The sequence below is a fragment of the Microplitis demolitor genome, chromosome 4, assembly GCF_026212275.2.
Source record: "Microplitis demolitor isolate Queensland-Clemson2020A chromosome 4, iyMicDemo2.1a, whole genome shotgun sequence".
In the NCBI taxonomy this organism is placed as follows: Eukaryota; Metazoa; Arthropoda; class Insecta; order Hymenoptera; family Braconidae; genus Microplitis; species Microplitis demolitor.
Genome location: NC_068548.1, coordinates 16593077 through 16617215, shown reverse-complemented (window position 1 = coordinate 16617215; position 24139 = coordinate 16593077). Strand labels below are relative to the sequence as shown.

Sequence of the window (24139 nt, the reverse complement as noted above, 5' to 3'; positions counted from 1 at the left end):
ATTTATCTATTTTTAGAGTCTCGGATTTATCCGTGACTGGTGGCTATAGACACTCCAAAACTAAATTAGATTTCATGTTATTTTTCTTATAAAATAATTTAGTTTTTATATTTAGTTAAATAATTATTAGGGCCAAAATATATGTCAGCATCTTTTAAAGAATGTAATAGGGTAAGTGTGGGTATTACTGCGGTTTTTTTGTAGGTGTTACTTCAAAAACAATTTAATGAAGTTTAATCCAAGATATCGATAATTTTTTTTTTTTATACCTAAGTTTTATTTATTATTAACAAAAAAAAAAAATCAACAATGAGATACACTAATATTTTCTTTAAACGATAACCATTTTAAAAACAAGTCTATATGCATGTATTACTGCGGGACCTAAAGTGGCTTGCCCCTATTACTGCGTGTCAATTACTGCGAATGACCCAATTGCTGCGTGTCTATTACTGCGGCTAAATCAATTACGAAAAACTTCGGAATTAGACAAAAAATGAAATAAAACAAGTTTGAAAGATAATTATTAGCTTAATAAAATTCATTAATGTAATAACAGATTTATATTAATTTATAAAAATAAATATGACAAGGAAACACCGCACAGTACAATCTATTGATGACAGCTTCAGACTCATATGGAAACTCCAATTTCATCACCATTAAAAATTCTTGTAGAATCAATTTTTGTAGTCTTTATCAGTAAAAAACTTAGTGGAGTAGTTAATAATACTAGTGAACCATCCTCGTATCTGATACTCTGTTAACATAGCCCGGTTAACCGATAATTTTTAGAAATTCTTTCTGAAACATTTGGATGACGTTTTAAGAAACTTTCAAGCCAAAACCTTCCTGGTTTATTATTAGGGAATGGGGTTTTCCTCTTATCATTGTCACACAGTATTTTTAAGTTTTCAACCAATTTATTTTTTGTTACTGGGAAACCTTGTTTACAACAGTAAAAATCGGTCTATTGGTTGACCCTGCGGGCCAGCCCCAAAACTTCCCGCCTATTTCGAGCTCCTGAAGCTCGAAAAATTGTTGTAGATACATTTTCAAGCTCTTCGAGCTCGAAAATACTTTTGTATGCCTTTTTTTTCGAAAAAAAACGTTTTTTACGATTTTTTCTCAAACGATATCTCTCGAACGTATAAACCGATTGAGACGTTCAAGGTGGCAATCGACGCGTTTTATTGAGTTCTACAACTGATCAGATTTTGAAATTGATTTATCGAGTCGTTTTTGAGAAATTTTCAAAATGCTAAAAAATTTTTTTTTTAATTCTTCCGACAACGATTTCTCTTGAAAGAATTAACCAATTTTGATGTTTGAGGTGGCATGGGATGCGGTTTATGAAGCTTCAGAGCCCAGTTGATTTTGGAATCAATCCATCGAGAACATAAAAAGTTACAAAAAAAAAACATTTTTGAAAAAAGTTTATTTTTGGAATATCTCTGAACAAGCCGTACCAATTAAGTTTAATTTTTTTTCAGCTTCAAGATATTTGCAAGCCGCGTCAAATGACACCTTGATGATTAAAATCGGTTTATCCGTTCAAAAGTTATAGATATTTACATACGTACGTGCATATATACATACATACTTACACTCGGACATCATCGTGAAATTAGTTAGGATAGCTTCCTAGAACCTCAAAACGTCAAGATCTCTTAGAAATTCGATGTTCGAAAATCGGACTGAAACCAATAACTTCCCGAATTTTTGAGAATTTGCAATTTTCTTAGCGGGAAGTTAACAAATCCATTGAACTAGTTCATTTTCTTCTTCATAACTATAATTACAGTTGATGGTCTAGGGGGTTTGTCACTGTATTTGTGAATTTTTCTTGCTCTTATCGTTGATTTCGGTATATTATATTCCCTAGAAACTTCAGCAATTTTAATGTCCCCTAGAACTTCAGCTAAAGTTAATTTTACGTCAGGTTTATTATAATTATATCTTGTTTTTTTGATCTTTAGATTTATTTTTTTATTAACCGTCTGTTTATTATTAACTTTAGGCATTGTTGATTTTTTAAAAAACAAACTTAGGGTGCTTTCCACTTGACGTTCACAACGCTACGCTCACGTGTATTTAGATAGGATTTTGAGCGTTGTGAACGCTTAGTGAAACGCACCCTTACAGACAACTTGATACACCCTTATTAAAAGAAGCGATATAAATGATTAGAAAAAAAAATTTTAATACTTTTTAATGCTTTTGAATACATTAAATACATTTTTATCACCCTTCTTATGGATATTTAACATTGAAAATCGTTTTGAACCGCTTTTTTTTACTAAGGGCACGCACTATTTTTATAGGTTAATATAAAAAAAGTTTACGCCCGCAGTAATGGGCAAAAACGCATACAACTAAAGGCGTTCCTATTACTGCGGATTATTGGGAAAACCACAGCAATGTAAACATGCCCATTTTATTGGTACCAACTACTGCTTCTGTAAATAAATAATATTAATTAATTAAATTCAATTTTTATTGAATTTTTGGTATTAAAAACAGGTTATCTTACTTCTGTGAACAATAAATATATAAATTAAGTTATTTCTTTGAGAAAAAAGGACCCCCTGGTTGAAAATACTGATTGAAAATAATTAAAACGCGGTCACTTCATGCAAACTGTATATCTACACTTATTCAAAAAATTAAAGAAACAAGAAAATTTTATAAAATTTTTAGCGACTTTTGGAAGTCCGTATTTTCGTGAAAAATGATCGTATCGAAAAAATAAGAAAAGCAAATTGAAGCTTAAAATCTCTAGTTTGAAGATCTATCAGCCAAATAATTTTCTGAGCCACGATTTTTGCGAAATCATAAGAAATAGGCTGAGACAAAATTTTTTTTAATTTTTTGTTTTTTAAGTCTACGGGGCCGAGAAAATTTTTTTCGAAAAAACCAATTCATGGCTCATTTAGGAAATTTATTCAGCTACAATTTGCTTTTTTTTTCTCTGTGTGACAATATGCTACTAACACATCAGCAATCACATAAAAAAGGATCTTGTTGTCTTTGATTATCGATATCTCAGCAACTAATGGTCGCACAGTAATTTAAAGGGCAGATTTGAGAAACTTGAATAAATACCCTACAAGCTCTATTTTCGATTTTTTGCAAAAAAGTTTTTTTCATCCATTGTATCAATTTGAAAAACCCATAAAAAATGGTCATTTTTTGGTTTTTTAGTCAACTTTTCGCTACTTTGCAAATATTGACAGTAAGGTTAAAGTTGCCAAGTGATTTTACAGCTTAATGTACCCCCAAAAACCCTAGAAATTTTCAGATTGATCCATTGAACCGTTTGTCCGGGCCGATTGCTCAAAGTTCTTCAGAACAATCGAAGGAACAAGTTTTGTTCCTTAATTTGTGTAATCATTACCAAAATGAAAAAAATAATTTCTTTCGGATTTTCTTCCATTTTTGCGTTAGTTATTCGGTAAATGTAAGGTAAAGAGAAAAAATTTTTTTTTTTCCGAAAAACGAAAAAAAAAACCGAATAAAACGTAAAAAAAAAAAAAAGTAAAAAATTCCTGTTTTATCTCGTTTTTCGAAAAAAAATTTTTTTTTTCTCTTTACTTTACTTGTTCCTTTGATTGTTCTGTAGAACTTTGAGCAATCGCCCCGGACAAACAGTTCGATGGATCAATCTGAAAATTTCTAGGGTATTTGGGGGTACATTAAGCTGTAAAATCACTTGGCAACTTTAACCTTACTGTCAATATTTGCAAAGTAGCGAAAAGTTGACTAAAAAACCAAAAAATGACCATTTTTCATGGGTTTTTCAAATTGATACAATAGATGAAAAAAACTTTTTTTGCAAAAAAAATCGAAAATAGAGCTTGTAGGGTATTTATTCAAGTTTTTCAAACCTGCCCTTTAAATTACTGTGCGACCATTAGTTGCTGAGATATCGATAATCAAAGACAAAAAGATCCTTTCTTATGTGATTGCTGATGTGTTAGTAGCATATTGTCACACAGAGAAAAAAAAAACAAATTGTAGCTGAATAAATTTCCTAAACGGGTCATGAGTTGGTTTTTTTCGAAAAAAATTTTCTCGGCCCCGTAGACTTAAAAAACAAAATATTTAGAAAAATTTTGTCTCGGCCTATTTTTTATGATTTCGCAAAAATCGTGGCTCAGAAAATTATTTGGCTGAAAGATCTTCAAACTAGAGATTTCAAGCTTCAATTTGCTTTTTTTATTTTTTCGATACGATCATTTTTCATGAAAATACGGACTTCCAAAAGTCGCTAAAAATTTTATAAAATTTTCTTGTTCCTTTAATTTTTTGGATAAGTGTATATATACAAACAAAAGAATTAATGGGCATACAAACTTTTTTAATATAGTCATGCATGACCATATACAATACTTGTATAAATCATACAAGGACATGTATGGCCGTACATGGTTTTGTATGGCTATATGCCAATGTATGTCCATGATTAATTAAACATATATGGCCGTACATATGTATGATTATATATGACCATGTATGCCCGCGATGAATTAAACATATATGGCCGAATATGGACCAGGTATGGTCATATATGGCCATACAAGGCTATGTATGACAATACATGACCATGTATGTTCGAAGTTTATTAAACATATATAGTCATGCATAGAAACGTATAACTATTAGGGTGTGTTAAAAAAAAATGATTTTTATCCTTTTTAGGTCTCATAGTCGCAAAAGCTTCTTTGGGAACTAAAAAAAATCCTCCTACAAAAGCAGCTCGATATCTCAAAAATTGAGCTGGCGGTTTATAAGTTCATTTTCCCATTTAAAATACATGTAAAAAAGTTTTTTTTAGTTTTTCGAAGAAAAATCAAAGAAGAAAATTTTTTTTCCGGAAATTAATGGATACAGTCTGGGTAGCATACAGTACTGTCTGAAATTTTTCTTTTACAGAAAGAACTCAGCACTATCCCAGAGAGTTGCCATTACTATATTGTTTTTTCCCGTATATGATATAATTTATCAGAACTTATTTCAATTTAGCGAACAATTGAACCGTTTCAAAAAGATATGAAAGTTATCTAAATTTAATTGTAAAATGTATATTTTTCATAGTGAATAAATTATAATCCAATTTCCTTGCAGATAATGCTACTGCAATGCTTTGCTTGGTCATAGTAATGAAGAATTGCGCAAGCACACAGTCAAACAACACAAATTCAGTGTTAATTTTCGAATAAAACAAGAAATGTGTTACATTCTCGATTTTCTAATCATTTAACATAAAAAATCTGTTAAAATAAAATAACACAAACGGCTTGTGTTGAATTAACAGATTTCTGTGTTAAAAATCAACACGAAAAATTCAATCAAATAATTTTTTAACACAAATACACAAAATTTCTAACTGTGTAAGAGACTCATAGGATAGATTTTCTTGCTGTGGCGGTGCTTCATCGGCAAGCACTTAATTAGCACCTTATTCTTAAATTTCATTAGGAGCAGAAAAGGCGGGCATAGAGTATATGGATGTTTTATTAACATTTACACTCCTGTAAGGATCATAAGATGGATTTCCTTACAGTCCCTGTGGTCCATTTGCAAACACTCACTTAGCACTTTATTCCTACAGTTTGATGGAGGTAAATAAGGTCCATGCAGGTTAAAATTATCCAATGATTTTCACGCTCTTAATCAGGCTCATAGGATGAATTTTCATCTGATGTCTGTAGTTTATTTGCAAGCACTTAATAAGCACCTCATTCCTACAGTCTAAAAGAGGCAGTGAAGATCCTCACAAATTATTAGGATCCTCCATTGACCTCTACGCTCCTCCCGGGAAAAAATGATCAGGCCTGATCATACCTGTCCAAGCCTGTTCATGTCTGAAGCGTTCAATACACTCAGGCCTGATCATGGTTGTTCATGTCTGTTCATGGATGTTCATGTCTGAAGCGTTAAATACACTCAGGACTGATCATACCTGTTCATGTCTGATCATGCCTGTTCACGTCTGAAGCGTTAAATACGCTCTGGCTTGATCATGCCAGATCATTTCTGTTCATGTATGTTCATGGCTGTTCATGTCTGCTCATAGATATAAAATTTTTTTGACCAAAAACCTTTCACATATAAGATTTTTATAAAGGACGTCCACCTACCGTGAGCCTTATCTCGAAGACCAGAAACCAAGGAAAGACCAGGGGAAGCTAGATAGAAGCCAAGGGTATCATCCGGTGAATAAGTGTAAAATTTAGTGTTAACATCGTAGTGCTGTGAGTAAATTAGTTCTCGGCAGGTAAGCCAGAATTAATAAATAAATTAATATCGAGTATAAAATCATCAAAAGTGTTAATAACTCAGCGTCTTCAATAGAATAAATTCTCGGCGGGAGAAGCCAGAATTTATTGTAAAGAAATAAAATAATAATTAATCACGTGTTTGGTCAAATAATTCTCGGCAGCGAGGCCAGAATTTATTAGTCATTAATTGTAAATTAAGGAGTAAAATTTCTCGGCAGGAGGCCAGAAATTATAATAGTTATTTAGTCTTTGTTATATAATAAATTAATCGGTATTTAATAAGATAAAATTTACAAGACTGAAAATCAAGTGCTGTGAAAATCGTGATAAAAGATTGAGATTTTAATAAATTAAATTTTAGTAGAATAAATTAATGTCATTAAATTTATAAATTCTTCAAGAAATTGAAATTGAACGCGAAGAAAGAAAGACACGAAATAGAGAGAGATAGAATGAGACGCGCAAAGTAGAGAGAGATAGCGTCGGTTGCTCGAGTCAGTAAAATCTATTACTTGATGAAAAAATATTAAATACTGGGAAATTTTTGTGAAATAAAGTAAATGATTATAAATGAAGGAAAGATTAGTAGTCACTAAAATTAACTTTTAGAGCCGCAAATTTTAGTTAAGAACGGTTTTCAGATAATTTTGTCCCAGCTTTTCTCTGAAATAAAAGCTCTAAACGAAAAATAAAGACACAGACCCGATGCTTTACTTTACGAACTAGCGAAGTGCACTTGAATTTTTTGATAACTTCCATTTGTTTACGAGAAAATCTTGGACAAAGTTCCTATTTAATGTACAAGTGCAACAGAGATAGTACCGTTTATCCAGTTGAGTGCGAATAGAGAAACAAATGAAAACGCGTCTTAAGAAAAGATTAATTGTGTGTGTGTGTGTGTGTGTGTGTGTGTGTGTGTGTGTGTGTGTGTGTGTGTGTGTGTGTGTGTGTGTGTGTGTGTGTGTGTGTGTGTGTGTGTGTGTGTGTGTGTGTGTGTGTGTGTGTGTGTGTGGAGAGAGAGAGAAATAAAATTTTATAATTCCAGGGGAATTTTTAATCAGTTAAAATAATTGATCCAGGGGATCAGGCCGGTGGCCATTATGAATAATAAAGTCCAGGGGACTCAGTTTTAAATAGATCCAGAGGATCAGGCCGGTGGCCAATTTAGTATTGCAAATCCAGGGGACTAAATAGTTTTCTTTTAAATAAATTATTGCAATAAAAGTCCAGGGGACTAGTTAGGTTGTAAGAGTATAAAGTCCGGTGGACAGTTTTGATTTTAATAAATTATAGTGAAGTAAAAGCCCGGTGGGTAAAATTATTATGTGATAAATAAAATTGATAATTATATTAATTAAAATACTGTGTAATAAATTCAACTCCTCATCCTTCCTCACTCTTATAAAATTCAACGACCCTGAATTTTCTAAAATTAACATCTCCGATTCTGGAAGGCCGAGTCTTATCTTCCCGTAGCGCCATTATTAAGATTAATTAATAAAGGTCCGAAATTTAGCAAAGTTGAAAATTACCCTGTTACAAATTTATTAAGAGAACGTAAGGGCGGCTAAGTGCGAGCTCTCCGTTCTTAATTTTCAGAATGTGAGAGCGGCTAGTAGCATACTCTCTTCTGAATTAATAGAACCCAAAGTTGGTTCAGTTTATAGTAGGACTCAACAGTGGCCACTATGGTTATTTTTATGGAAAAAATATATGATAATTTAACTTAGTTTTCAAAAAAGAGAAATTGAGAAAATTTCATGAATGAAAATAATAGTCTTAACAACAACCCGAAATAATAATTTATTGAATAGAGTGTTTTGATGGTTTGGAATGATTTAAAACTGTTCGTAGAGTTGAATTTGAATTAATGCTAATAAGCTAAAATTGTATAATATAATATGATTTTATAATGAAATAATGAAAATTTGGAAGAAAAATTAATTGATCATAAATTATGTTATTGCGAAATATATATTGAAAATTGTTTATGGAAAATTTTATATTGTAAATTGTAAATTGTATATTGAAAATTGTATTGTATTGTAAATTGAAATTTGATTATTATAAATTGTAATTTTCATTGTAAACGACAATGATTACTGTATTGTAACTTATGTATTTATGTGAATGCTATATTGTAATATTTATTTATTTAAGGGATTAGGTTGGAAATTTGTCATTGACGTTCAGGTGCAGACACCAACGAGTACATTTTGAGGAACTAGCCCTGGATGGTGAAATTGCATCCGATCTTCAAGTCTGGTGACGGGGAATGTAACAGTGCGTTTCGACTTGAAAATCGAGCGCCAAAGTCTAGTTAACCTATGGCCATCTATTTGAATAATTTTACGTTAATTAACACTCATCAGTCACTCTGGGTCATGTCAGAAGGCCCCCTAGATCGAATTCTATTCAGAAAATAGTGGGGTAGTTTCCCACCCTCAGACTTTTCCTTTAACAGGGCCAGCAAACAGTTGCTCGGAGACTTAGGCCCTGGCTACCACTCAGAGTGGACCAGTAGGGTAGTAGTGGACTTTATTTTATACCTTTGAGTTTGTTTGTCCGTTATTAACAGCCGCAGTGATTAATTTATAAATTATTTATTTGAAGAACGTTTTAATTGACCGCATTTCCAGTCAAAGTTCTACACGCGGTCGTTCAGTAAAGTCAAAGTTAAATTTGATTTGTGCCGATAAAATTCGTGAGTGTTATCACACCATTGCTATTCATTTCCTGCGATTTTCTAACACCGAAGATTGGGCCTACAACGTTGCTGTCCCGTTTGCTACTTACGCTTATTGAGGGTCATTTTCCATCTACAACTACAGCGTAAGTGGGATTCCGTCTTCCCCAAATTAAATTTATACTTGGTCTCCTCCCGCGTAAATTAAAATATTAAAACTTATATACTAAATTAAAGTCTAATAAATTCTATTGGGGAAATTTCCATATTGTAAATGGGTATTTGGTTAAATAAATATAATATTTTCTCTTTAATAATGCAAAACCAAATCTCTCACTGAATAAACCACCAGGCATTCCTTTCTTTTTATAACTAACAAGCGCAAATTTTCAGGGAACAAAGCGAGCCCCCCCCCCCAGCTCATAAGATTAAATTAATTAAGTTAACTATTAGTAACCGTAGCCTGGACAAGAGTTAGCCCAGCCGGGTCCACCGGTTATAAAATAAGTAGGGCGCTCACGGTATTTTATAAATAAAATAAAACTAACTTTTATATATTATTCCAGCCTACTTAATTATATATTCCTCTCCTCTCTCACAATAATTTTACAAACGACCTTGATTGATTTACAATAAAATTTAACATCTCCGGTTCTAGGAGGCCGAGTCCATCTTCCAGCGGCACCCTAATAGTCGACCATAATATTTAGGTGCGACCAGGTTAAACCCTCTGTTATATTCTCATAATCACAACATTAGTAAAAAATTTTAAAATATAAAGATACTATTAATATGCAATAAATATTAATCTGTAATCATAATAAATTTAATCTTAAATTAATATAATAAAAAAAGTTATTGTATACACATATTAAATTTGAGAATTAAATGGATCAATCGTTGATGACATTAGTGTACTACAACTAGTACATGTTGTCATCTTATTTGGATGTTGAAGATTTGTAGCTCTTTTACTAGTTGGTTCATCAGTTCTACGGCGACCGAGGAGATGCATTAATGCATAGTAAACTTTGCTTTTAAATACAAAAAGTACAAAAATGATAACACCTCGAAGACAATTAAAAACATCAAATACATAAAAGAGTTCAACACGCCAGCTCAAGTTGGGTGCACAATGATTGATAGCATACGAAATTGTTTCAAAAATCCAAGATATGCCCATTAAAATAAAAAGCCTTATGTTCAGTATTAACCTGGAATGTTAATTATTAATTAATATTTAATTATTTTTTTCTAAACAAATTGAAAGTAAATGAAAATTCTTACTTTGTTTTATCAGCTTGAAATCGTCGGTTTTTTATGTCTGTTGTCAAAAATTTTGAAATATCTGCTTTAACATGATTACAATTTCTTATAGTTAGTATAAAAAATATAATATTGATTGTCAATAGGAAAGAAACTGGTCCAAAAAAGTAAATGATTTCACCGTAGCTGTTTCGATTCTCTGTAATATATTAATTTACAAAGATAAAATAGTCTAAACAATCATTATACAATCAAAATAAACAATTAGTTATCACGTAAAATTACATACGATCGAACCAACATGCCTCAATCCCTATATTAGGACGCAAATGTTTGGCTATAATTTTTGTCTGGTCTATGGTGATTGTAATTAATAAAATACTAAGCGGAAGTCCCCATGCAAAACAAGAATAAAAGAAAAAACGTTTTCTACGTGCTTTTCTTCTATTAGAAATGTAACCAGTTCCACTGCATCCTCTGTCAATAAAATAAATCTTTATTATTGAGAAGCACATACTTAAATATTTTATGTAATTCATGCCGAAGAATACGCCGTTAACTAACTAAATTCAGCCTCATAAAACTTTATATTAAAATGCAAATCTTATTCTGATTGGTCAAAAGATTCGATTAATATATATTAATATATATTAAAATTACACTCATTTTTATATTTAATCACTGAATTTGGATGAAATGGGAAGAGTACATCTCTAAATAATACAAGTCATTAACTAATTAGCTTCCTCTTCTATGACGTCACTTTGAATTTAGCTATCTTATTAACATGACCAAAATCTCTAGACTACACATGCGCATTTAATTATTCAGCACATGTACGTGTACATCAATGCAACGTCAGCTGGATTTTATAATCTTACATTTCTCTATCAATTGATACGACATATAACACCAAAGATGACATTTTTAACTTCCCGCTAAGAAAATTAGCTCGGAGAGCTCGAAAATGTACTTACAATAATATTTTCGAGCTCCTTGAGCTCGAAAACAGCAGAAAGTTTCAGGGCTGGCCCGCAGGGCCAACTGTCGTCCAGACTTTTTTTTATTGGAAGTTTTTTTAAGTGAATAGTATTAAACAAAGTATCCAATTTTAAAAAGTATAAATCTTTCTTGATAACGATTAAGTAAATTGTTTGTATATCTTTAACTATATGACGCTGAATTTAGACCTTTAATATGACGTTGTCCAGCTTGGTTTCATTACATAAACTACTGTATACATCTACACTATCCAAAAGTTACCAAAGAATCCACTCAAATGGGTCAACAACTGTATGGAAACCAATACAAGTCTATTGGATTCTATACGGTTTTTGACCCATTTGAGTGGATTCTATGGGAACTTTTGGATAGGAAAGTGACATCGAATATAATACTGATTTCATACGATGTATAAGGTATTATAACTGAGTAAACATTTTATTAATTACAATTTTTTTTATAACAGTAAAATATTTTACTTGCCCAAACGTCCACCAAATATCAAAACACATAATGCTTAGCCAAGAAAAACTCGCGAGAAATGATGCTATCATAGCATAACCAAGAGGCTTACATATCGATGAATTCAATATGTAATTATTGTCAGTTGTAACTTGTAGCGACATTAAAGTTATCGTAACATGACAAGCATATGCAATGAAAAGACTTGCTACATGGCACATTAAAGTTTTTCCATGAAGATTTTGAAGCAATGGTAGGCATAAATAAATTAAAAATGTTGCTAGCAAAAAAGTGCAACTTATCAATTCTAATGCGGCATTTACTGCGAATCTGTAATATTAACATAAAAAAAAAATAATATTTATAAGATTCTTCATTATTATTTTAAGTATCCACTAAACGAAAAAAATACTATTTACAAGAAAAATATTCTTAATTAAAAGATACACTTGATTAATGATCATTAATAAAATATACATAAGTCCATAAAAGTTATTTCTTGATCTATGTACATAAATAAAAATACGTTTCAAACTTTCTTCTCATAAAAAATTAATTTTATCAAGTATTTTTTCAAATATCATGTTGACAAAAGTAATTATTTGAAATCATTATTGAATTAAAAGATTTTATATATAGTAGTCAATAATTGTATATAGTATTCAAAAATTATTTTTCCCCTCAGTGCACACGTAAAATAAGAACTAAATACATAAAATAAATAAAAATTTTATGTAGTAAAATAGTCATTTTTATGTAATATTTAGGCTAAAATAAGAAACAAAATGACTACAATTATTTTAAAATACATACCGTTTAGGACTAATTTCTTCTTTTTGTTCTAAATAATCATTAAAACATAAGCAAGGATATAATCCATCACTATACTCCTCATGTTCATATATCATTTCCAAACAATATTCATTTTGATCGTAAGTATCTTGATCTGGTACATGAATATATCCACGTGAAGTAAAATACCAATTTTCTTCTGGTTTTATGGGATACATACGACTATTACAAAATTGCTGCCCAACCATGAGGCCATAAACTTAAATTGAAAAAATAAGTATTATAATATCTATATATCATTTACTATAACTTAAATATTTTTATAAATATAATTATCCAAAACTAATAACAGAAATTTTTAATTTCCCGCTAAGAAAATCGATGATTTTCAAAAATTTCAGGAAGTTATTGTTTTCACCACGATTTTCGAAAATCGAATTTTCATCAGATGTCGACGTTTTGAGGTCCTAGGGAGCTAGCGTGCGCGCACGCGCGCGTGTGTGTGTGTGAATGGTCTATAACTTTTTAACTTATCAACTGATTTGGATGGTTAAGATAGCAATGCAAAGAGCTTTTGGGCCATCAACTTTCCCAAAAATTTCAGAAGATTTGATTAAGTAGACTCGAAAATATTTGCGAATTTTGAAAAATAAAAAATTTTTTTTTAGTTTTTTATTGATTTCTTAGAAACGAATGAACACGATCGGCTTCAAAATCTGATCAGCTCTAGAACTTTATGAGCCGCGTCGAATGCGACCTCAACTATCTTAATCAGTTAATTCGTTCGAGAGATATCATTGGAGAAAGAAATAGTAAAAAGCTGTTTTTTTTCGATTACCTTTAAAATGACTCATCCGATCAATTTTAAAATCTAGTCAGCTCTACAATTTAATGAAACGCGTCGATTGCCACCTTAACCATTTCAATCGATTTATGCGTTCGAGAGATATCTTTGGAGAAAAAAAAGGTGAAAACGGGTTTTTCCAATTATCTTTGAAACTGTTGAACCAATCGATTTCAAATTTTGATCAGCTCTAGAATTTAATGAGGCTCGTCGATTGCCGCCTTCAACGTCTAAATCAGTTTATTAGTTCAAAAGATATCGGAGTTTGAAACTTAAGAAAATAACATGAAATGTTATTTTTTCCAGATAAATCAAAATATAATGTGCAAAATGTTTCTGAAATCATACCAACTCTTTCTCTTTATAGTCTTTTTCGATCATCATATAATGTCATCTAACTCGTTTTTAGATTTAATCATATTGTCAGCAAGAAATTAAAGACACTTAGTTTTTAATATTTTTCTCGGATTATTTCATATATTATTGCTCTGACCTAAATTAAAACTTATTCAAATCTTGATTTGATCGCTGACATTGATTTCTACCTCAATACATTTATTTCATAGAACATAGTCGGGAATAAAAATTTAAAAGCCGCTTCTTCATTAATGAATTTCGATTCTTAACTATTCAAATTCTAGCATGAAGCATAACTTGTTAGAGCTTGAAAAGGTCATAAAAAAATCTGGGCATCGGTTGGCCCTGCGGGCCAACTCCGGAACTTCCCGCAGTTTACGAGCTCTTCGAGCTCGAAAATACCTTTGGTTCCTTTTTTTTTATGAGCTTTTCAAGCTCAGAAGGGTTACGTTTTATATTAAAATTGAAAAATTTTTAATCCAAAATAATTAATAAAAAAGCGTTTTTTACATATTCATTCACAATTCTATTTAATAATTAGCTCAGAAATAAGTTTACGTGATACGTTGTATCTGAATCGTGTAAGTATATCGAGGTACGAGCGACCATGATGATTTTTAAGCCGTCACTTCTAATGACACATAAAGATGAACATATTAGTTTTGAGTTATGTTGTTCAGTAATTATGATGTTATTCAATGAAAAAAGCAGATACAGATTATACATTTATTATTCCGTCAACGATATCTCTCGAACAGATTATCTGATCGGGACGTTCTTGACAGCAATCGAATGCTTTTATCGAGTTCTAGAGCTGATTAGATTTTGGAATTGATCGATAGTTTCCGAAATATTCACGAAAAACAAAAAAAATCGTTTTTTTTTTTAATTTTTTCGTCGACGATATCTCTCAAACAAATTATCCGATTGAGACGTTTGAGATGGAAATTGGCGAATTTGATTGAGGTCTAGAGCCGATAAAATTTTGTAAATTATTGCTTCAGTCATTTCGACGATATTCGCAAAAAACCGTTTTCTACTATTTCTTTCGTCGACGATATCTTTCGAACGGATTATCCGATTGAGACGGTCTTGGCGGCAATCAAAAGCTTTTATCAAGTTCTAGAGCTGATTAGATTTTTGAATTGATTGATCTGACAGTTGTCAAAATATCCAAAACAAAAAAAACTTTTTTTTTTCGTATTTCTTAAATATCTCAGAGTTTATTCGACTAAATGATCTAAAATTTTCTGAAAATCTAAGTTCAGAAGGAATCTTTCGAATGTCATAAGAACCATCTAAATCGGTTTATTCATTAAAAAGATATGAGAGGTTTACACACACACACACACACACATCGCTCTGAAAATGTCTGAATAGCATCCTGGCACCTTCAAACGTCAACATATGACGAAAACCCCATTTTTGAAAAACGGGGTGAAACCAATAACTTCCCGAATTTTTTGAAAATCGTTGATTTTCTTAGCGGGAAGTTAAAACTAATCATATATAATGTGAGGTAAGGAGAGAAAAAAAAATTCCGAAAAATGAAAAAAAAAAAAAAAAAAAAAAACCCTGAGTAAACCATAAAAAAAAAGTAAAAAAATCCTTGTTTTATCTCGTTTATTTAGAAAATAACTTTTGTTCTTCTTACCTCACATTTGCTAAATAACCAATGCAAAAATGAAAAAAAATCCGAAAAAAATTAATTTTTTCATTTTGGTAATGATTACACAAATTAAGGAACAAAACTTGTTCCTTTGATTGTTCTGTAAAACTTTGAGCAATCGGCCCGGACAAACGGTTCAATGGATCAATCTGAAAATTTCTAGGGTTTTTGGGGGTACATTAAGCTGTAAAATTACTTGGCAACTTTAACCTTGCTGTCAATATTTGCAAAGTAGCGAAAAATTGACTAAAAAACCAGAAAATGACCATTTTCATGGGTTTTTCAAATTGATATTAAGGATGAAAAAAAAATTTTTTTTTTTAAATCAAAAATGGAGCTTGTAGGGACTTCATTCAAGTTTCTCAAACTGTCCTTTAAATTACTGTGCGACCATTAGTTGCTGAGATATCGATAATCAAAGACAACAAGATCCTTTTTTATGTGACTGCTGATGTCTTAGTAGCATATTGTCACACAGAGAAACAAAAAAAAGCAAATTGTAGCTGAATAAATTTCCTAAAGGAGACATGAATTGGTTTTTTCAAAAAAAAATTTCCCGGCCCCGTAGACTTAAAAAACAAAAGTAAAAGTTTAGAAAAATTTTGTCTCAACCTATTTCTTATGATTCCGCAAAAACCGTGGCTCAGAAAATTATTTGGCTGAAAGATCTTTAAACTAGAGATTTCAAGCTTCAATTTGCTTTTTTTATTTTTTCGAGACGATCATTTTTCATGAGAATACAGCCTTCCAAAAATCACTAAAAAATTTTATAAAATTTTTTTTGTACCTTTAATTTTTTGGATAAGTGTATATATAAATATCATTTAATAGTAATAACAGTATATCTCTATACACCTTGATTGCGAAAAAAGATTCAAAACAATTTTAATCGATTAATATATAAATATACACCTAGCATGGATGAAATCATTTTCACATAAAAAAAAATTAATGATATAGGATAAAAGTAATGATTATAAATAAAATGAGCGATTGAGGTGTTCGCTTTTGGATTTTCCAACTATTTAAGGAACTGCATGCCTAAAGCATATCCAATAGACTGTTTCAAAATTTTAAATAAATGATTTATAGAATCATCGATATATATAATATCATTACCTGTAGAGTTTAGAATATCCGATAAAATTGAATTATGATAAGTATTTTTAATAAATTTTTTGATCTCAGTGTGAAAATTTCTATAATGACCATGATAAGAAGATAGTTTTTGACATTGATGACCGATCCAAGCTTCATCTTCTTGGCAACATTTTCTTAAGCAAATATTTTGCTTACAAAATAAATCATCATTACATGTTCTCACCACGAGCGTATTCGAAGATAATCCAAAATCAAAGCATGCATTATTTTCGTTGGTAAATATGTTTTTCAAGCGATTATTTGATGATATGTTTACCTGTAAAAAGATATATATAATATATATAATATATCCAATGTTCGCGACCTCTTTAGGGTGTTTATCCCTTACAACAGTAAAGCGCAACGCTCAATAGATTCAGAGAAAATAATCTTTAAAAATTCAAGCCCAACTTATATATTAGTGATTTTCCGTGGTGGCCAGCAGTGGAACAGCCTAGTTGGTAACGTGTCTGCGTCAAGCATAGGCACTCAGGGTTTGAATCCCGTCTCCCACCAATCGTTAATTAAGTAATCGGTAATATCAAATAATGAACTTATTTAATTGTAAAAACAAACAAATAAAAAGAGAAAAAAAATTGGTAGGAGACGGGATTCGAAACCTTTTTTTTTTCTTTTTTTTTACTGTTTGGTTATTAAATTTTGATCATTAAATATAAATAAACAGTTCAAAGAAACAAATTATTTAGAAAACTACACAATAGATATATCAATAAATATCTAGAAAACAAAAAGACCGTAAGACAGCGATACACATTTACGGAGAAAAAATAGTAAATTTTACTAAAAAAATATGAGAATAATTACAAAATTTGGATAGTAATCTTGAAACGCTTATAATTTGTATGAAAAATTCACAAACAGATAAGCATATTTTACAAGCCGTTTAGTATATATATAATTTCTCATATACTAGTTATGGAAAATCTCCTATATTGCATATTAATTTTTAGCTATATTTAGTAAATTTTATTATATTAGAATGGAAAAAAATAAAATTGAATTTTTATTAGCTTTTAATTTTTTATTATTATTGCTATCATTTTGATTATTATTGTTATTTATGTCATCTGTATTGGGTTTGGTGTTGATTTTTGTTTTTTAAAAAATCACTTTGGACATAAGTTTCAGAACTTGTAATACATATTTGTATATGCTATCCCTATAAACTTTTAATTTTATCTATACATCCTGGGAAAAAATCGTCATGCACGATCATGCATGATCATGTATGATGAGACAAGAATAGACATGCATGATTCATGCAATATCATGCATGACCAAGCTCAGCCATGAATGATCATTCATGACACACTGAGAAAAAAAATACTTTTATCGAAAATATTTACTTAATGCAAGAACATATATGCTTGATAGTTTTCGAGAATATATAATTTTGTCTCAAAAATTCGTAGAATTGATGAATAGTATATTACACACCTAGGGAAGTAAAATAAGAAATGTCTCAGATCACATGCAATTGTTGGCCGAGGCGAAGCCAAGGTCAACAAACATGTGATCTGAGGCTTTCTTATTTACTTCCCGTGGTGTGTATACTATTTTTCTCGTCGACGGAGGCGGAAAGTGGCAACTTCGTTTTGCACAACGGGACAAAAGTTGACACTTTCCGCCCGGAGGCGAGAAAAATATTTTTTATTTAATTCAAGTGAAGCTATTCTTTTGTTTATTCGTAACATAATGTCGAATTCATATACCCTAGTAGAAATAATTGAGGGCCGCCTAGATTACAAACTAGGCCCTCGCTAGCGATATCGAGGCCAAACTAGAAATCGCGCCACCTACAACTCATGCGTAAATATTGCTTGAACCAATATCCGTGTACGCTAGTATGTGTGTATTTTATTGCAGACAGTAAATAACCTAGTAGAAGAATGAAAGTTTATTTATAAATATTATGAGCGGTTGAAAAAATAATAAAGTGTAAATTAATTGTGTAATGATGTTGTTAATATCTCAGTATATAAGTAAATAATTAATTTTAATAATGGATGCAATTAAAAGAATTGATACAGTAACCTAACTCTGACTTTGGGCAATAAAATCCAATAATGCAGATTGCCATTTAGATGATTTGTTAAAAATATTACAATGTAGTGTACTTCCAGAAAAATACGTGATATTAAATCATTAAATATTAATGATAGTTAATTACTGATATTAATGATGTGAAGAAATAATAATTTTAATGTTACTATAATTAATAAATGTTAAAATATTCAAATTTTTAAATATTAAGAAAATAAATAAATTATACTGTATTGTTTTTTATAATATTCTTTTCATAAAAAAGTTTGAATAAAAAAATGTTAAATAAGAAAGTTTTTTAATTATTCAGAGTATTAATAATTATTAGATTTTAAATTAGTAATTTAATTGTTACAAATAATTTCTATTTCAATTTTTTAAAATAATAATTTATAATAGTTTATTTGTATTTAATCAATATATAATCTATAATTGGGAATCAAGGGATTTATAGTATCACCATTTTTTATTTGATTTCTAGGCAAACTAGCCAGGCGCTAGCCAGCGCCTCGAATTCATTTCTACTAGAGATAATAAAAAAAAATAAATTTGATGCTCTTTTCTCAAGAAATTGATAATTAATAATAATAATATAAATATTTTGAACGGATTTCTTGAACCAAGAAATTTTTTTTTGGACAATGTTATTTTATTTTCTTAGTGTGCACTACACGAATTATGCAACCTCATACATACCATATAAAATCGGATATTATTATGTATGATCATGAATGAGAATGTATGATACGGAGAGAATGGTTATGCACAATTGAGAGTAACGGCATGAGCATACATGACCGTGTATCTCATGTGAAGTCATGCTTCGGCATGCATCACTACCCTAATCGAAAAATCTATGAGGAATTGAATGGAAACCTATAAGAATCATATAAAAAAGCATGGATTTATATAAGAATCCTTAGGAATTAATATAGAAAAGTACAGTTTTATGCAAGAATTCATGTAGGAAACTATGAATTTCCGGATTCCTAAATGGGAAATCCACATAAGAAACTGTGGGAACTTAGATTTCCATTTTGACATGATGCACATTCCCCTGAGAAATTGACGCGAAAATCCACATGAGATTCCATACGATTTTCACATAGCTTTGGCATGGTGTGGATTCCCATAGGAGCCCATGTGGGAATTTATATCGGTATCTATGCTGGATTACTATATAGGAAATCATATGGGAATCTATCTAAAAACGCCTTGTGAAAGCTTGCATAGAAATCTAGGCTGGATTCCCATATGGATTTTTTTTTGTAGCCCGGGACAAAATCAGCATGCATGATCATGCTTGATTTGGGCAAAATCAGGCACGGTCATGCATGAATCATGCACGGTCAAACATGGCTCATAAATTTCATGTTTGATCATGCAAAAAAATACAATCGAAATCCGATCGAGCTTCAATTGGATTTAAACAAAGTTTTTAACCAAGAATAATCAAATATTTTTATGAAAAATTTTCCATAATTAGACATTAATTTTTATTTTGACGTTAGTAGTTAAAGTTATTATTTTTTTTTTATCGATGATTAAAATAAATTTAATTTGTAATTTCTGGTTCAACTAATAATTGAAATTCATCTTTTTCTTTCCAAAAAATAATTAAAATAGAATTAATTACAAATTTTTTTTTTTCGTTGATCTGTACGACTGTCAGGCTGACAGGTCAGTCTAGTGGACAGCGGACAAACATAATTATGTTACGGACTTGGTCAAACATAATTATGCTTGCTCAAGCATGATCATGCCTGAATATTCGCCAGCCATGAGCGTGCGTGATCATGCATGAGAAAGGATAATCATGCCTGACCGAGTATAACCACGTCTGCTCATGGCTGGCAAATATTCAGGCATGAGATTAACGCATGATCAGATCTGATGATTTTTTCCCGGGAAGACATGTATGCAATATCTTGCAAGATTTTCGATGGTCTTGGTCTTGGTCTCGATACTGCAATCTATAGTATCGTCTTGGTCTCGTCTTAATAAGTCGAGACGAGATCAAGACAAGATCAATATAATCTCGATTAAAAACGATTTATAACGATTTTAAATTTTAATCGTCATTAATCGTAAAATAATAAATCGTCATTTGACAATTAGAGACGATTAAATGTGAAAACCCATGACGATTATGACTATTAAAATCGATTAATTATGATTAAATTTTTAATCGTTTTTAATCGTCACAAATCGTATTTTCTAATCATGGGCATTCAACTATATTTTTTATATTTTTTAGAAAACCATTTTTTTCTCTCAGTGTAGGTCTAATTATTTTTTTTACGAGAATTTATATTATAGGAAAATTTGTGTCATATTTTAGATAATTATTTTATAAAGACTTGTGTAGAAATAAGGAATAAAATTATTAAATCTATTAGCTTTAATTCACTGATGGAAGGATTTCTTTGGATTTAATAAGATTTGTTAATATTTAACAAATGGTTTATTGATGAACAGGCTCAAATAAATATTTATTAACAGTCAACAAATTATTTATTAGAGAGTATTTCCTTGCACAAAAAAAATATTTATAATTAATATTTAATAATTCATTTATTTGACGCAATTGGACGTATTTGAAAATATAACCTAATTCTCTCAAAATATAAATTATAAAAATATTTTAAAAAATTTATTTCAAGTGGGAGGATGAAGAATATATTACAATAAAAAAATTATTTTTATTAAATAATTAACAAACAATTATTTTAAATAATTTTTATATTTTATATAAAATGTGGTCGTGTGGCAACGCTTACTACTATCCAGTTGGTCTCTTGCTAATATATACAACTACATATGATTATATGTAGCAATGTAGCCATCTATATGGATAATATTTACCAAAGAATTATTTGTAAACTATTAATAAATATTTACTTATTTGTCTCAAAGAAGCTTCTCACAAGAATTTTAAGAAATCTAGATTATTATTCTCAAATAAATCCTTTTCTATCAATGTTGAAATAAAATATTTTTCGACTAAATATAATTAACCGGCTAGCAGTAAATTGATTTGTATTGAAAAAAAGTAAAAAGTAAAAACTCACACATATAACTTTAAATTGATAAAAATATTGAAACAACTTTCTATAATAATCAAATACGTAATAAAATTGAGTATAGATGAAAACGGGTCGTAAAAAAAAAATTATTGTATAAAAATATACAATGGTCGCTTTACGTTTCTGGATATTTCGTGATTCTAAGGAATACATCGATAAGATATTTCTTTTTTTTCTCAATAAGTTCTTTGTTGAAACTATAAAAATATTTTCAAATGAAGCCAACATAAGAATGCAATGTCAAGTTTTTCCAAGGTCACGAATTTTAAATATAGTATTAGTGTCGTATTCAAAACATACCTGTAGAGTATCGTTATTGAAAATTAAACGATCATTAACAACATTAATGGTATGGTCCATTATAGAATAATTACAAGTAGGATGACCTTTGATAATTGATAAAAAGTCAATCGTGTTGTAAGTAAATTTATTTAGAGTTTCTAGAATGGTAAAATTATTCGAAGTAAAATTTATACATTCTCGAGTTCCAATATCATAACGTTGTTCCGGAGGACAACATTTTCTGATTGTTTTCAATTGAGGAACTGCTTTATTGTTTTTATTATTTTGTTTACAATAATAAATAAACGAAGTATTTATAAGATCATTATTACGCAAAACATCACTACAAGTTATTGATTTTGGTATTGTTGAATTAATGATACTAAATTTAGTTAAGGTATCACTGAAGCATTTTTGTAAGTATTCCATTCCCCAATCTTTGTTAATTGCTTCATAATTCTTAAGAGAATTTTCATAATGTAAAATAGAACACCTGGAATTGTTGTTAATAGAAAATATCTCTTGCGGTGGACAACATTCTCTATTCAAATCAAAACCATTAACATCCACCATATATCGTAAAGTCACCGATATATATAATATCTTGATAGAGAGCATATTTAGTTTATAAACTATCTATATTTCAATCCTTAATTCATTTCGCTTTCTTCATTCTCAATTTTTGTTTATAGTTTTTTTTTTTTTTTTTTTTTTTCTTTTCACTAAATCACATTTACACAAATAAATAAATAAATGTAATTCATTTATATTTTATAAAATTTTCACAAATAAGTTTGCAAAGTACGTTTACTTCCACACGATTGTAGTAATTTAACTGACAAGCGGAATTCGAAAAACATTATGGAAGATGATTCTTACACATATATGTAACGTCTCCAGCTCATCACCACTACTACTATATAATATTAAATGTTACCTTATTCAATACCATCGACAAGATATTTTTAAATATTATTTCCTTTAATTGTTTGATAATTATGCTATTTATAAGTTAAAAAATAATAAATTACAAAAAAATAAGAATAATTCAATTAGTTACTTATTTTAATCGGCTTATTAGCAATATAAATTGAAAAAAAAAAAAAAAAAAAAAAAAAAAAAAAAAAAAAAACATTTCTTAAATTTTTTTTTTTTTTAAATATATAAAATTAATATTAACATTGCAGTTAATTATTATTCGAGACTATATCGTCTCGTACGGAAAGGAAAAACGAGACGACGCAGACGAGAATATAAAAAATTATAATACGAAATACGAGGATATAAGGAAGAGTTACGATTAGAAATAGAACATCTTATATCGAATTTCAATTCTCATTCCTGCTTTATAATGCTTTTACCTTCTATCTTCCATTCTTTATTTAAACTAGGTATCTCGATTTACGCCACCTGACGTTTACTAAATAATTATTAGTTAAAATTTATCGATACATTTTCATTCATACATCGTTTTGAATCTTTTAAATACACGTCATATTATTATTTTCTATTCGCATGATTTTATAAATTTCCAATATTATGACGTCATTTAATATTCTAAAAATGTAAAAATACATGTGAAGACTAATTGTTTATGACAAAAATAGTCGGTCTGGTTGTAAGAAGTTGTTTCAATCTGAGAGAGTTTCCGTGTTAATCTCTTGAAATATCTATGAATCATTTGTTGAAATTTCATTCAAATCGCAGAAAAATTAACTGAACTGTTTCATTGTAATATAAGAGATGTTTAAAAAAAAACGGTTTAAATTTAATTTATAGTTTCTGGAATCTTCAAAATAAAATTGGTTCACAATCGGATTTATTACGTAGTCCAGATATTATAAATATCCTAAATATAACTTACAAAGTGATATAGAGGTCAAAGACGATTCGATAAATATAAAATAATATTTATTATATTTATAATAGAATGGAATATTTATTTTGTCATTAATTTGTACATTGTAAGAAATTTATGGCGTAAACCCGGATCGAACGTAGTGCAGATGATTTTTTATTTATTTAATCCCCTCTTTAACTCAAAGGGGGCTAAAAAAAAAAATTATTATTATTATTATTATTAATATTGAATTTTATATTTCAAGTATAATAGAATAAGAGTCTACGACAATACTGATCCATTAGGGGTCTTGAAATATTTTAGATATCATGGAGGATTGCTAAATCCTGACCAGAGCGGCAATT

General features: G+C 29.7%; 1 protein-coding gene across 1 annotated transcript; it reads right to left on the bottom strand.

The window, feature by feature from the left end:
- Positions 1-9778: 9778 nt before the first annotated feature.
- On the bottom strand, positions 9779-22826 carry LOC103571483 (G-protein coupled receptor Mth2). The gene is made up of 7 exons (XM_008549655.2): positions 21953-22826; positions 16482-16779; positions 12514-12751; positions 11722-12030; positions 10526-10713; positions 10258-10435; positions 9779-10184 (listed from the first exon to the last, which is right to left on the bottom strand). Exons 1-7 carry the CDS (start codon positions 22550-22552, stop codon positions 9842-9844), a joined length of 2154 nt encoding a protein of 717 aa, XP_008547877.1. The 5' UTR covers positions 22553-22826; the 3' UTR covers positions 9779-9841.
- Between the last annotated feature and the right edge of the window lie 1313 nt (positions 22827-24139).

Coding starts and splice junctions, on each gene's coding strand:
- LOC103571483 (XM_008549655.2), bottom strand. CDS start 22,552: ATGCTCTCTATCAAGATATTATATATATCGGTGACTTTACGATATATG. Junction 12,752..16,481: donor GGATATTCTAAACTCTACAG/GTAATGATATTA, acceptor TTTCAATTTAAG/TTTATGGCCTCATGGTTGGG. Junction 12,031..12,513: donor GAAGAAATTAGTCCTAAACG/GTATGTATTTTA, acceptor TTAATATTACAG/ATTCGCAGTAAATGCCGCAT.